Raw genomic sequence first — 16,181 nt, forward strand, 5'->3', positions numbered from 1 at the left:
CAGTTCAGTCGCTCAGTCGTGTCCGACTCTTTGCGACCCCATGAATCGCAGCACGCCAGGCCTCCCTGTCCATCACCAACTCCTGGAGTTCACTCAAACTCACATCCATTGAGTCGGTGATGCCATCCAGCCACCTCATTCTCTGTCTCATGACCTCAGTTTACCCATCTGTAAACAAACAGGAAAACACTTTCCCTCACAGGTTGGTGGCAAGGAATGGGAATTATGTAATGAAACGCTCAGTAAGTGTTAGGTGCTTACTGTTAACAGTGGCCTGTGGATCTCTTTCCCACGTCCTTTTTTCAGGTACAAATGGACAGGGTGGGGGCAGACTTGGTAGCATGACTCCGTTATTTACTTCCACAGTCCAGCACGAAGCTGTCACTGCAAAATGCACCTTGCCTTCCTTTCCTTTCCAAGAGCTGAAGTGCTTGAACCTCTTTTCCCTCTAAGTCTTCGGGACCACAGCAGACCAGCAGCCCTAGAGGTGAGATTCCTCCTCTCCCCTTCCACCACCCCGTGGGACAGTCATCGCACCATCCTTTGGGACTCCCTGAGACCCCAAATCAGCACGCTTGCTTCTTTCTCACACTCTCCTCTCTGCAGCCCCTGAAAAAAAAAGCAGCCTCCACGTGGCCGCCAACTTGAGCTGCCTCCTCCGGCTCCAGACAGAGCAGTCTGGCAGAATCTCACTCTGTGGGGAAGTCTGGCACGGAGCTGGGATTCACAGTCTCTCTGGATGCGCCTGCCGGCGGCACAAAGAGATAACCTTTAAAGGTTGGACTCAAACTGCTTTTCAGTATCTGGAAGGGGTAGAAGAAAAGATCCCAAACTTACAGCGACAGCCCCTCTTCTCCCCCCGGCCCCCCCAGCTGACTTTATTAGGAGACAAAGACCAGGGAGGAGGAAAAAACCCAAAACACAGCAGCCTTAATGGTTCAAGGTCATCGGTTCAGATGAATTCGTAATAAGGTGATGCAAGTGAAAGTCGCTCAGTCGAGTCTGACTTTCTGCAACCCCATGGACTATACAGTCCATGGAATTCTCCAGGCCAGAATACTGGACTGGGTAGCCTTTCCCTTCTCCAGGAGATCTTCCCAACCCAGAGATCGAACCCAGGTCCCCCACATTGCAGGTGGATTCTTTACCAGCTGAGCCAGAAGGGAAGCCCAGAATACTGCAGTGGTGATGCAAAAGCCCTCCTCATGCCAGGACAGTTCGAGTTCTAAAGATCATAAGAGAACTCACCCAAGCTAGGAGAAGCATTGCTCATCATGCCCAGGGTTGTTGTTTCAAACACAGGAGTGAAATAGCTATAATTCCTACACCACAGGCCTTGGGAAAGCATTCATCACATAAACATAAATCATGACAGCTGACAGCTGAACAGCTGCCTAATGATTGATCAACTGTTTCTACATCTGTCTCCCTTCACCTTGCATGAGCATTGGGCCTGAGTGGCATCTTCCAATGAGGGAACCACAGCTCAACATGATGCAGTTGGAGGATCCAGACAATCGTCTGGGTCTTCTGGTCACAGGAAAACCTCACAGTCAAGGAGGGAGTGGAAGACACTTGTGCCCAAAGACTCCAACAACTGGGACGGAAGGTGGGGTAACCTGGGTTCCAGACTCCCTGCTGCAGAGGAAGCTATTTCTAGGACTAGGGGCCCCTGTACACTTGTGAGGGCAAAAGTGTGGGTGTCAAGACCCACAGAGCACACATCTTCCAATCCACAGTGACCCCGTGAACGAAGCAGCAGCCCGACTTAGAAGGGGAGAAAGTCGTGACTTGAACAGGATAATAAAGACCCTGTTCTAAACAGTCACCCAGCTATGAACCAAGAGGCAGCTCTGGGTTCACACTTGAGGTGACCGCAGAGTCCACGTCTGGACCACCCTCTCAGATACCCAGGAGTTTCGGACTCATCATCTGCTCTCCTCTCCACGGCCGCTCTGTGTCGGTGTGTGGCCAGGCAGGCAGACAGACGGACAGACATAAAGACAAACAGACGCAGCTGGTTGCCGTGCCCTGAGTCCCACTGCTCTCTGTCCCAGCCACACCAGCCTTCTAGTTCCTCTTGGGAGCCAAGCCCTCTAACACCTCCAGGGCTCTGTATGCCTTGTTCCTTCCGCCTAGAATATTCCTCTTCTAGTTATTAGCGAGCTCTACATCATCTTTCAGGAATGAGCAGGTATCCTCAGAGGATCTTCTTGCCCCCAGTTACTTGGGCCCCTTCCTGTAAACTCTGGAGCCCTGTGCAGTATTCCATCACAGCACGTGCACAGATTGTAACTACTGATTCATTTGTGAATATTTTCACATTAATCAAGATTGCCAGGAGAAATATCAATAACCTCAGATATGCAGATGACACCACCCTTATGGCACAGAGTGAAGAGGAACTCAAAAGCCTCTTGATGAAAGTGAAAGAGGAGAGTGAAAAAATTGGCTTAAAGCTCAACATTCAGAAAACTAAGATCATGGCATCTGGTCCCATCACTTCATGGGAAATAGATGGGGAAACAGTGAAAACAGTGTCAGACTTTATTTTTTTGGGCTCCAGAATCGCTGCAGATGGTGATTGCAGCCATGAAATTAAAACACGCTTACTCCTTGGAAGGAAAGTTATGACCAGCCTAGATAGCATATTAAAAACCAGAGACATTACTTTGCCAACAAAGGTCTGTCTAGTCAAGGCTACGGTTTTTCCAGTGGTCATATATGGATGTGAGAGTTGGACTGTGAAGAAAGCTGATCGCCAAAGAATTGATGCTTTTGAACTGTGGTGCTGGAGAAGACTCTTGAGGGTCCCTTGGACTGCAAGGAGATCCAACCAGTCCATTCTAAAGAGATCAGTCCTGGGTGTTCATTGGAAGGACTGATGCTAAAGCTGAAACTGCAATACTTTGGCCACCTCATGCAAAGAATTGACTCACTGGAAAAGACTCTGATGCTGGGAGGGATTGGGGGCAGGAGGAGAAGGGGACAACAGAGAATGAGGTGGCTGGATGGCATCACCGACTCGATGGACATGAGTTTGAGTGAACTCCGGGAGTTGGTGATGCACAGGGAGGCCTGGCGTGCTGCAGTCCATGGGGTCGCGGAGAGTCGGACACGACTGAGCGACTGAACTGAAGTGAACTACTACAGCACAAGACTGAATAATACCTGGGCAGGTAAAACTTTCAGAACCAAGGTTGGGCCAGTTAACCAGTGATGAGGAAAGTTGCCTCAATAATGAAAAACTGAAGCAGGGTTGACCTTGAATGACAAGGGGACTGATCCAGGAGGGACTGACTGTTTAGGGAGAAGTTTTATAAGAAATGCAAAATAAGAACTCAGGACCCATCAGGATATACTACAGCTGAAGAAGTGGAGTCAAGAGTATGAAGTCAAGATGTCAGATCACAGGCCTCCCACTAGAAAGATTCATTTGTAGGTTCATGTCCATCCATCCATCCATCCAATACGCAGTGAGCTTGCCTCCTCTGTTCCAGTCACTGGAGACACTGCAGTGAACAGAACTGACACTCAGCTGTGCCTTTGCAGAGCTGAGCTATTGGGTCTGCAGCAGGTCACAGCCTGCATGCAGTGGCACCTCTGGGTCTGGGTCTAGGCCTCAGGGGCTGGGTCCAGGTTAGGGATACTAATATGGTAGCCATGGGCATGCTGACTGCATGAGAACCATGGTATCAACCTGAGCAGCTTCTGCTGAATCACCATAACACGGGATGAGAGGCCGGGGTACCCTCGATCCTCTGATCCTCGCCCCCCCTCCAGGTGAGGGGCAAGTCCTCAGTCTATACTCTTAACTCTGCCAGTTGCAAAGTGCCCAGAGGGAAGGAACTCCATCTAAGACGTGGAGGTTGGCGGTCAGTCAGCATGAGTGTGTTGGTCACTCAGTGGAATCCCATGGACTGTAACCCGCCAGGCTCTTCTGTCCAAGTGATTCTCAGGCAAGAATACTGGAGTGGGCTGCCATTCCCTTCTCCAGGTCAGTCAGTCTATTGGCTGCTGTTTGCATTCACATCCTCAAGATGGACGGAGGGGTACCTGTGTGCCCACTTCTCATGCTGGGGCAGCAAAATCAGCAATGACAGAGAGCAGGTAAAGGGCCTTTTCCCCTGAAGACCAGCAAGACCTGGCAGCTAAGTTCTCACAAACTTACAAGCATGGAAAGCAGCCTCAGAGGTCATCTGGTCCCTCCTACATGGGACAAGGGTCAAATGTGGCTGGGGCATTAAGATCAGCATTCGGTAAGACCACCCTGCCTCAAAGGGCTCTCCACGTTCAGCCTTATTCATAGTAAATAAGGAGTCAATGACCAAGACTGTATCTCTGCCACTTACAAGGACATCCTTAGCACCCAGCCTGATGCAGGCTAGCTGGATAGAAAAACAGACACAAAGAAGAACACATGGCTGGAGAGAAGCAGGATCAGCCCAGAACTGTTTCTCTCTCACTCCCACTCACTGGTCTCCATTCAGTCCTCTGCAGACAGCTGGGAGTCCAGGTAAAAACCTGGGACTTGGGGTGGGGAGGCCAACAGCAAATCTTTTGTGTGACCTTGGACAAGTTATTTTCTAACCATTCCGAACATGTCTTTCTCCACCCCAAAAATGGAAAGAAACTCTACAGGATCTCAGGACTGTTGCAGCAATGAAATTAAATAAACGTAAACACTTCATCAGGTAAACCAAGAGCCTCCTGATTCCCAAGATTTGGAGATCAGGAAAAAAAAAGAACAAACAATAATTCTCATAATAAGGTTAAAAGCAAGAGACCAGGAAAAATTATTACTATCCAAAGGACTTGCATGAATTGACCAAAAAAGTGATGAGCAATTTCACAGAAAAATGGGGGAAGGATACAAACGAGTAATTCACAAAAAAAAGAAAAAGGAAAAAAAAGGCAAATTAAAGCACAGACAATCGCAAACTCACAAATAATTAGGAAAATGCAAGTGCCAACATCACGTAAATGGAGAAGGCAATGGCAAGCCACTCCAGTACTCTTGTCTAGAAAATCCCATGGATGGAGGAGCCTGGTAGGCTGCAGTCCGTGGGGTCGCTAAGGGTCGGACATGACTGAGCGACTTCACTTTCACTTTTCACTTTCACACATTGGAGAAGGAAATGGCAACCCACTCCAGTGTTCTTGCCTGGAGAATCCCAGGGTCGGGGGACCCTGGTGGGCTTCTGTCTATGGGGTCACACAGAGTCAGACACGACTGAAGTGACACAGCAGCAGCAGCAACATCACGTAAACATTTTTCTTCTCTATCAGATTGGTAAAAGTTTAAACATTGATGATACCCAAGGTTGGCAAGGACATGGGGACAAAATATTCCTTTATTTTGTTGGTGTGATGATTGGTTCAGCTTTTTAGGAGAGCAATTTGGCTGGGCCTATTTTTTTAAAAAAAGGTATATACTTTTCAACTCAGCAAACCCACTTTTAGTCATTTATCCTAGGGAATTACTTACAATGTGTACAAAGAGGTCTGCACCATACAAGGACCATTCTGGCAGTTTGGTCTGAAATGGTCGGGAAATAAAACAATCTAAATGTCCATCAGGAGAACAGTTACATAAACAATGCTTCCTTCATACTGGAAAATAACTCTGCAGAAGCTTAAAAAGAGTGAGGAGAAGAGAGGTCTATTTACTGTGAGAGGAGAGCATGTATCTTATATTTCATTTTTTTCCAAGAAGAACAATAAACATCTGATAAAAACCACAGCAGGATTTAATGGCACCATGCAAAGCAGAGGTTCTGTGTCCCAGGGGATATTGGCCATGTTTGGGGTCTTCTTGTGTCATCACGAGTGGAGAGAGGGGAGAGGTGACACTAGGTAGAGGCCAGGGTGCAGCTCAATGTCCTACACGCACAGGTGAGGCCCCACAAGAAGGAACTGCGGGGGTTTAGTCGCTCAGTCATGTCCGACTCTTTTGCAACCCCACTTTTGCAATCCCATGAGATTTCCAGGAAAGAATACTGGAGTGGGTTGCCATTTCCTTCTTCAGGGGATTTTCCCAACCCAGGGATTGAACCCATGTCTGCTGCATTGGCAGGCTGATTCTTTACCACTGAGCTACCATGGAAGCCTACAACAAGGAATTATCTGGCACCAAATGTCCACTCTGCTACAGCTGAGAAACCCTGGTGCAGAGACACTTAAATGTCACCAAACTGGCTCCTGAGTCAACCTCAGGCTATGAGCAGCCTGTAGCCTTTGAGGGCCACGGGCTCTTTGGGCCAGTCTGACCCCATCCCCCTTCTGCTGGTAAGAGCACTCGTTTTGGGAGGAAGCGCCCACTCCCACTGGCCTGCAGCTTTATGAGGCAGCATGCAAGCATGGCGCCCAGGCGGACGCCAGAGACTGGCAGACCAGGGGCACGGCCGCCGGCATCAAGAGGCTCAGATCTAGGACCCCTGTCAGAACTGGGGAGGGGAGAACAGAGGCCTTTCCTACGGGGGCAGCTGAGCTGAGGGGACACAAGCCCGAAGCTGCCCACCAACCTCCTGCCACCACAGCCTGGCTGTGAACGGAGCCGGCAGAGAGAGCAAGATGACCCTCCCCAAAGAGTGGAGCTGGAGCCCTCCTGCCTGTGAGTTCCTGAAATGCGAGCCATGCACGTCCTTGGTCTTTTCTATTAGGCAGTCAATGAATGTCCTTCGTTTCTGACACTGGATTGCACTGGATTTCTATGTCCTACAAGGAAGAGAGTGCTGGGGCAGACCAGGAATTAATGTCCTATTTAGAAGAATCGGGTGGTCAGTTGGTGGTGGTGGTTTAGTCGCTAAGTTGTATCCAACTTTTGTGACCCGATGGACTGTAGCCCACCAGGCTCCTCTGTCCATGGGATTTTTCAGGCAAGATTACTGGAGTGGGTTGCCATTTCCTTCTGCAGGGGATCTTCCCAACCCAGAGATCGAACCCAGGTCTCCTAGATTGCAGGCAGATTCTTAACCACCTGAGCCACCCACATTGTCCCAGCTTGAGGATCCCTGGCCTGGATGTGAAGGGGGTTCACATGGCAGGATCGGGCTGGGTCCTGCCACAGAGGTGGCTGTGTTGGACACCCTGTTATCCCATTCTCTGAGACTACTCAGATTCACCCTCCTTTTCAAGCCCTTGTACCAAGACATGGCTCCCTACGAAAACCTGGCCACTAGGGACCAAGCACAGGGACCAGCAAACAAAAGCATCCAGGGGAACCAGGGGTTCTCAACTGTGACAGTGCTGATACCCTGCGTTAGATCATAGTCGTGGGGGCTGTCCTGTGTTACAGGGTGTTGAGCCACATCCCTAGCACCCAACCCCCTCCACCGTCTAGCAAGAGGCATGAGACAAGTGTAGGCAGGTTTACAATGATGACTCCTGGTGATGGGAAGAAGAGACATCTGAGCTGACTCTGAGTAGGAGATCCTCAAGTCTTGAGACCAGAATTGTTCTTAGGCATATGGAGAAAACCACAGAAACACAGCAGGACAGAAACTGGTGCAGAGGGCCAAACCACGCCCAGAAATCCGAGACCACAATGAGATAAAACAGGTACTCTTCCCCCTTCTTACCCACTCCACTTGGAAAACAACTTTCTGGCAAAAAAAAAAAAAAAAATTCTCATTGTCAACAGGAACACTCTGGTGAAGGAGGATGCTTTCCTTCTTGCTTGGGTTAATTTAGGGGGCACTGGTATATGATTTTACAGCTATTGATGAAAAGCAGTAAAGTTCATAAGAATAAAAATAGCACCAACCAATTAGCTCTGTACCATATTAACTCTGCAATAGAACAATAATTGGTCATTAAAAAGCTGCAGGTGAGTATTACGAGGAGTGACTAGGTAATTGTGCCAGGAAACACCATTTTCCCAACAGCAGGGATCCTCCGATTTCCAGCAACATGCCACTGGCAGGCAGCTTGGGGCTGTCACATTTGCATGCAATTCGGACTTCCAGGAGAAAAAATGCCCCCAACTTTAACCTGATTCTTTCAGTTTGCCCTTCTCCAAAGCTCAGGGAAGAAAGTCTGCAGCCAAATGGAGAGAACGGGGAATACCAAGAAGCTGTCCAGTGACTGAAGATGAAAACATTCGCTGATCTGTGGTTTGCAGAACTTTTCTAAAGCTGAGCTGCTTTCTTCTCTGAGTCAAGAACTAAGAACGAGCCAAGAACGAAGAAAGGGCTGTCTGCCTGCGGGGCCCTGGTTTCTGCTCCTGAGCAGCTCAAGGCTGGGGAGACTTTTTGCCCAGGCTGGGACCCCACCCTCTCTTCTCAGGAGACCAACAGAAGTGATGCTAAGGAGTCTCTCACAAAACAACAAACTTCAGACTTTTGAAAAGCAACAGCCAGACAGGAAAGTGACTTTGTCCAGATTTCTGTTTTCACCAGAACTCTCCCTTCAGACCAGGGAACAGAAAAGGAGCAGCTGGCTGGGACTGGGGAACTGGAAAAAGGGAATTACTGAAGCAAAACAGATTCACATCTCAGCCAAGTTTTTCTTTCTTCTGTTCTGTTTCTCTAAAAGTGAGGGTGAAGGTAGGCTAAGGCAAACATGTTGAAGAGGGCCCATTCAGCAGTGTTCATGGCACTACAAGTAAAGGGAAGGGCTTCCATACCTCTCTTCCTTTTTTATGTAATTATTTCCACCCTGCCCCACTTTGGAAAAAAGGAATCTTGCTCCTTGCAGCCTCTAAGGAGAAGGCTTGATCAAATAGATGCTAAATAACGGCTTTTCCAAACACGCAGATGAGCCCAGAGACATTCAACGGGGGAAATCCTTCTATGTTTACCTTCAGGTCTAACTGTTGATCACAACTCAAGCAGTTCTTAGATCAATAAGGGTAGAGTTTGGAGGGTAGCTGTGTGCCAGGCACTGTGCTAACCGCTTTATCTCTCATCCTCTGTCATCACTTTGTAAAGTGAGTGGATGGATGCCCGTCCCTCCCATCGGTACCTCTCTCTGCAGCCCTTCTATCATGAGATTGTTATATTTAGCTAGTGGCGTCCGTCCCCTCTAGATTGTGAGGGTGGGAGGGTCAATGCAATGGCAAGTCTTGCTCTGCAGCATTTAACACGTGCCTGGCATCTAGCTGACCCTCCATCCACAGCTTTGGGATATAGGAATTACGCTACAAAAGGAAAAATCATAAAGTTCCGCCTGTTCGAGAAGATAAAAGCAGTAACAGAGAATAATAGTGACTCGCGTGTCCAAGGGGAGAAAAACAGGCCTTTTTGGTTTGGCATTTTGTTTTCCACCTGTATCAGGCTTTCCCAGAAGCCTTGAGCATCCCAGAACAGCAGGAGGTGAACGTGCTGTAAATCCCCGAGGTGCCTGACTCTGTGGTGTGGAAAGTTCTCTGGGAAGGAGAGAGCAAAAACAGAGGCCATGGCTCCCACAGCTTCGCTTATCATGCGGCACAGACATCAACCTGGCTGGAAGGAAACTCAGAAATCAAACGATCCACTGCCCGGTTCCCCAGCAGTGTCGGGGGAGGGACCTGATGTGAATCCCTTCATCCTGTGTCCCCCACCCTTGGAACGTAACCCACAAGGGCGGAAGCTTCTGATCAGCCCACGTTACTGCAGCTGCCATGCCCATTTCTGTGCTGGGCTCCAACATCTCATCCTTCTCTGCTTAATGAATTCCTCCCTCTCTGCACAGCTACCGACTCAGAAAGCATTACGATGGAACGGTGGGTAAAAGCAAACCTGAAGGCCTGCGGGGTAAACCATCTTAGCACAGAGATGAAAGGGGCTGAAGCACCCAAAGACTGAGGTACAAAAGCATCGCCATCCTCCTCTGCAGCCCACCAGACCCTGTGATCTATTATTAATACAAAAACTCACGGATTTTCCCTGCACAGTATATATAAATATGCTCTGCCAGGATAAACCTTGAAAACTCCTGCCTATGCTGCATGATAGCCTTCAGGGGGTGGGAGAACCCCAAAACTGAAGGAGTCTTCCTGGGACACTGTCTTTTCTCCAAGTCAAGACAGCCCCGCTGTGGTCCCCAGGAAAGGGGGCTTATTCTAGAACAAAAAAGCTTTGGTGAAACAAAGCAACTGTCTTTACAAAGGAAATCTGGGCAAGTGGAATACGGTACCATAGCCAGTGTTTCTGGTGGTGAAATTCAAAGGCAGAAATGAACACCATGGAGAGGACTGGTTTCAGCTGTATTTATGCTACTGGTGCTTTTCAAAGGGAAAGATCTAAGGGTTCAGAGAATAAGTGTACTGATGTATTCCATTCCGTTCCGTTCAGTCGCTCAGTCGTGTCCGACTCTTTGCGACCCCCGTGGACTGTAGCCTACCAGGCTTCTCCATTCATGGGATTCTCCAGACAAGAATACTGGAGTGGGTTACCATTTCCTTCTCCAGGGGATCTTCCCGACCCAGGGATCGAACCCGGGTCTCCCGCATTGGAGGCAGACGCTTTAACCTCTGAGCCACCAATTCAGTGGCTGTAATGCTGGCTTAAGGAAAAAAAATAGGTGGATTGTTTTAAGGTCTAACATGCCTTTGTAAACACTGCGGTAGGCTATTAAGACAGTGGACCTCAAACTTGTTCGGAAGTCAGGGTATTTGGGGAAAAAGAGCAAGAATATAAACTAGGAACTGATAAATGACAAATGTAACCATGTCACGTGGAAGGGACAGAAAGTCAACCCCCACCAGCATGACTGTGTGTTAACACACACACACACACAGAAACTAAGCAAGACCAGTTAGCAAATAGGGTTTCGTTTTGTTTTTCCATTCTATTTGTTGCAGTTTAATCATCTTGTCTCTGGCATGCGTCTGCAGGCAGCCAAGCACTGTAATAGGGGCCAGAAGTAAGAAATCTTCGTGGAAGAAAAAGTTAAGTTGGGAAAGTTCAGGACATCAATTTTACTTTTGTCCTGAAAACTGGCCAAAGGCTGCCACTTCTTACTTTTATGCCAGAGCACACCTCAGCACCCACCGCGGAACACGGGAACAGAGCATGGAAACCGCAGTGTTCAGAGGTACAAACCCTTTCAAATAACTTGCATTCAATCCTATCAAGGGACTACAGTGCTTCTGGCCAGAATCCTGTGTGCAAAATACACACCCAGACCCCTTCCACAAACAAGCAGTGAGAGCTGGGGAAATACGAGCAGCTGGTGAACCAGTTTAGCTCCTCCTCTGTGGTCAGAAGTACCCCAGTTCCCAAGCATCCGTGCAGGCTTGGGGACCATGCTGCTGCTCAAACAAGAGCAGTCACAGCCAACAGGCACCCGCTTTAACAATTTTCCAAAGCAAACCCACCGCAGGCTGCTCTGGGCTTTGCAGGGCTCTGATATGTGTGCTGCAGGGAGCTCAGAGTAGAGGCACAGGGCATTCCTGGCTTGGCCACAGGGGGTCCCTGGTCCAGTCTCAGGGATACAGGTGTCTATCCACACAGGTAAGTTCCTGGTCAGGCTGGGTCCTTTCAAGGCAACTGGCCAATCGGCTCCCTGGATTGCTAAAGCTGGACTCCGCCCACATTTATAGAATCTGTGCAAACTGGTACCTTGTCCAGAAATGCTTTGGGGTCTGAACATCATGTTTCTTTTTTTTTTTTTAATTATTTTTTTATAATATTATTGGCTGCACCATGTGGCATGTGGAACTTCCCCAACCAGGGATCGAACTTGTGCCCCCTGGAGTAGAAGCACAGTCTTAACCACTAGACCACTAGGGAAGTTTTGGAAATGTTTCTGAATGAGCTGCTTCTCTATGTCCTGTTTTCCCATCTATAAAATGGGGAGAATAAGCACTTGATACCTCACAGGGCTGTTGTGAGAACTGAACGAGCTGCTTTATATAACATACATAGGCCAGTGAGCGGTGGCATTTCCCAAGTGTTATTCATTCACGTGTCACCGTCCTAAACTTCTTGCTGTTTTCACTATCGTGCATCTAGTATTTTTCTTTAAACTGAATCATTTTCATTCTCAAGTTTATTTTAAAAGGAAACTGCACATCATCATGCTAAATGGAAAAACAGAATCCTGTGTAGGTGGCACTAGTGGTAAAGAACCCACCTGCCAAGGCAGGACAGGTAAGAGACGCAGGTTCTATCCCTGGGTTGGGAAGATCCCCTGGAGGAGGGCATGGCAACCCACTCCAGTGTTCTTGCCTGGGAAATCCCATGGACAGAGGAGCCTGGCTACAGTCCATAGGGTCACAGACAGTCAAACACGACTGAAGTCAGACATGACTGAAGCGATTTAGCAAGCATGCATGCTGTAAGTAGAAGGCAGGCATAAAGTTGTATTATTTTTATAATACCTACAACGAAAGAAAACAATGTAGCTCACTGAGATAGAGTCTGCTGCCTGTCAAAGGTGTTGATCCCGGGTCTTCCTCGGTCTTTGCTAAGAGGCAAGACTAGAGTGAGTTCAAGGCCCGGTGGCCGCAGGGAGACTTCCTCTTCTACGTCATTGCCAGTGACAGAGGAGCTGAAAGACAAGTGGTCGTCGCCCTGCAGAACCTGTCACTGGATGTCCGATCTCTGTTACTCCAAAACTTCACTAAGCACAGAGAAGACCATCTAGCTTACTGCCACTCCGGGAGAGACTGACCTAAACGGTCACCATCCAGCACTTTCTGTGATGATGGAAATGTTCTGGATCTGTGTTGTCCAATGTGGCAGCCACCAGCCACACCTGAAGCCATCAGCCACACCTGAAGCGCTGATGCGTGTCTGAGGGACTCGAGTTAAATTTCAATTAAGTCAAATTTAAATGGCCACATGAGGCTAGCGGCTGTTGGAATGGACAGCGCAGATCAGCTGGAAAAGCTCCACACGCTGTTCCTTTCGTCTGGGCTCTTCAAATGGACTTAAGGTTCTTTTCATGGTTACGCACTTAGCTTCCTTGAAGGCAGATCTTAAGTAAACCTGACAGTGATCTGTCACAGGGATGTAACAGGGCACCGTCTACCACGCCCTCTATTATCGTTTAGTCTAAAGTCCTATAGGGACATCTCTTTTAGAGCTCTCTTTGAGGAACTGACATATCATCTTCCAATTAGTGATGGACTTACCCCAAATCGCTACATTTCCATTTTCACACTGGCTGCCAGGAAGCACAAAGGAAAACTTTCAAACTAATGAGAGCAACCATGTAGGCTCTCATTGTAAACATACATATATATATGTATATCTACATGTGTGATTTCCACTGTTCCCTTAATGAAAGTGCTCTTACATTTACTCTGACTCCGATATTTTATTTCTTCTATTTTATCACTCTTTTCTGAGCTTTCTCTAGAAATTATCTCAAATCTTTTGAGGAATTATATAAAGTGTATTTTTAAGCTAGTAAAAATAAAGTCCAGCGGTACCAGTATTTTAAATAGTCACCCTCTCTCCAATTATCATTTACCATTTAAAAAACAACAAAGTCAAAACAAAGCACACTGTAACAAAGCCTTTCTCAAAAGCTTCCAGACACAAGCTCAGAGTCTGTCCTTGAGGCACTGACCGGAAGCACTGTTTGCTAAAAGGAGAGAGATGGTTGCATTCCAGAAATACCACTCCACAGTACTCCAAGACCAGAGGGGATTTTCAGAGAGCCTGCAGCGCAAGATGGAGTCGCTCCGGATGATGCGGGACCTGCCAGGCCCGTGGCTCCATGTGGTCTGGGCCTCGTCCTCTGCACAATGGGCTGAATCACACCCAGGAGAGCTCTGGAATCTCTGGTCAAGCATGGGGTGAGTGCGGCTCGAATGACGCCGTGACCCCTGTGGGAACAATCTCCCGGGCAACGGCATATGTGCTGTGTCCATCTCGTTCCATAACAGACTTCTGGTCACTGAAAACGGCCCTGTGACTTGCCGGGGTGAGGTGGGGGAGGAGTCAGAAACGAAAGGTCAAGGAAACCCCTCCAGGGAGCTCGCATTTTAATTTTGCTCTAAAATAAAGCTATCTGCTTCCCTCTCTTCCTCCTCCAGGCAACACCCCCAGCTTTCTGACGATCGCAAAGCAGAAGTTACAGGACATTCAAATAAGAGGGTGTCTTGTTGGCTTGGTTTGGGATAAAAAGGAGAAGAGGACATTCAGAAATCTCTCATCTCCATTTCTCTTTTCAAGCCAAAGCTGAGAGCATCGCGAACACGTAGATTCTCTAACATTTACTGAAGTGCTATTGCCGCCTGGCCAAACAAGCAAACTAACATGACGTTCCAGGGCAAACTTCCTTGCCAAACTCTAGCTCATCTGTCCAGAAGATTTCCGGTAAGAGGCGTGTAACCTGCTTAGGCCCATCCCTATGTAACCCATGCCCACTCTCAGCCCTGCCACCAGTGACCAAAGGCAGAGACCAATTCAGAAGATGAGAACCTAATCTCAAACGCCTACTGGACACCACATATTCCTTGTTCTGACAAAAGCTTTCCAAAGTAAGCATTATTATGATTTCCATTTTACAGATAAGGAAACTGATATTTACTTAAGCCACAAAAGTGAAACCAGGGCTCCTCTTCTCAAGTTCAGCATCCTTTCTGCCCTACCCCAGTCTCCTGGACAAATGCCTTAATAGCTGAGAAAACTTCTTCAATGGTCAATTCCCCACTAAGAAAAATGACCAAAAAAACCCCAAAAAACCAAGGTTTTTCACAGAGCTCATGGGAATAAGAACAAACCTAGTGAAAGCTGTTGTGATACAAGATGACAGTAGAACCAGAAGCAGTTAAGAGTCAAAGCTGAAAACCAAACAGTCCCAGGACAAAACACCAATGGCTGGAGTTCAGTTAAGAAAAGAAAGAGAAAGAAGAAAGAAAAAAAGAGGGTAAGTAGGCAGGGCTGGAAAAGACATCAGAAATCAGAGAAAAGATGGAAAACCAGGGTCCCAATTATTGGGGCAAAATCACCTCTACAGCAAAGGTTCCCCTTATCCCAGACACTCAGTCCCCACCTGGGTGCAGGCTGGCCGGCTCCACCCCAGGAGGCAAACTGAACATCACTTGACAACTGTCTGTTGCCCCTTCTCTTCACCGAGTGGCCTGGTTTCCATCTGCGGTGCTGCCTTGCCCCTCCCTCAGTAACAAGGTCAGATGAGGTTAACTCCAATCCCAGTACCAGTGGTTGGGGGGGGGCGGTCACATGATTTGAACCTGGCCCATCGCAGAAGTTCATCACTCTACCCCTTGGGTTCAGGGATGTGCCTAGGATCCAAAATAGACCCTTGAGAGACGCCCAGACTGGCTGAGAGTCTGATGCTTCTGGGAGCCACCTGGCCCACCTACAGAGAGAACTAGCCTGAAAGGATGCCCTGGCAAAGGAAACAGGAGAATAGAGTAGCAGGTTCCTGACCACAGGTCCAGCCACGCCTGAGGCCAGACCCATCCCGGACTCTTCAGCTGTAACACAAGCCATCAAAGCCCTGCTTTTCTGCGCAAGCAGCCTGAGCTGAGTGGTCACAGCTACACTAGGAACACCCCCAGCCTCCTCCTGTCTGATGGAAGGACCGCTGCCCTGGGGAGGTTGGGCAGGTAGATGCGGGTGTTGGGAGGCCATGGCTTCTTCGTATGGCACTCCACACTCCACCACCAAGATGTAAAAGCTCCAGAGAATAACAAGCAACTGTGGGCTCCACCCTGGCAGTGGCGTCTCACTGAAAACCAGGTAATTACCTGATATACATGGAAGGCGTTGGCAGCTTTGCCCCGGAGAAACACTGATGGGATCCAGACGTTGATCAGAGCTCGGTTTGATCTAAACAGAAGAAAGACCAAAACTGGTCATTTCAATTTATCAAAAAAGGGGGGAAGCTATTAATTTTCTCCTCTAAGAGGCACACCATGTATGACAACATGTATTACACTTGACAGTAGACTAAAGGAGCAGTTTACAGTTTCATTACTTGGTTGCCCAAGATTATTTTTAAGGGACTTAGTTTAAAATGCTTGTGTGCATGTGTGTGTAAAACTGATAGATGTACAGGATTCATGCAGTGTCCTCACGGTGCCCGCTCTGAACCCTGACCCCCATTTTAAGGCGGGGGGTGCTTCTCTGGTGGCTCAGTCTGTGAAGAATCTGCCTGCTAATGAGGAGACCCAGGTTCAATCCCTGGGTCAAGAAGATCTCCTGGAGGAGGAAGCGGTAACCCATTCCAGTATTCTTGTCTAGAAAATTCCATGAACAGAGGAGCCTTATGGGCTACAG

At 48.2% G+C, this 16,181-nt stretch overlaps 1 protein-coding gene across 3 annotated transcripts in view; it reads right to left on the reverse strand.

Moving 5' to 3' along the window:
* Window positions 1–16,181, reverse strand: part of SNX29 (sorting nexin 29) — a 611,246-nt gene that overhangs the window by 178,539 nt on the left and 416,526 nt on the right. For all 3 annotated transcript variants that reach the window (XM_055409515.2, XM_088833007.1, XM_055409516.2), the window contains one exon: window positions 15,650–15,731. In XM_055409515.2, coding sequence (XP_055265490.2) covers window positions 15,650–15,731 — 82 coding nt within the window. The remainder of the gene's footprint in view (window positions 1–15,649; window positions 15,732–16,181) is intronic.

This window comes from Moschus berezovskii, chromosome 27, assembly GCF_049115385.1.
Source record: "Moschus berezovskii isolate FMDL1 chromosome 27, NW_MosBer_1.0, whole genome shotgun sequence".
Taxonomy (NCBI): Eukaryota; Metazoa; Chordata; class Mammalia; order Artiodactyla; family Moschidae; genus Moschus; species Moschus berezovskii.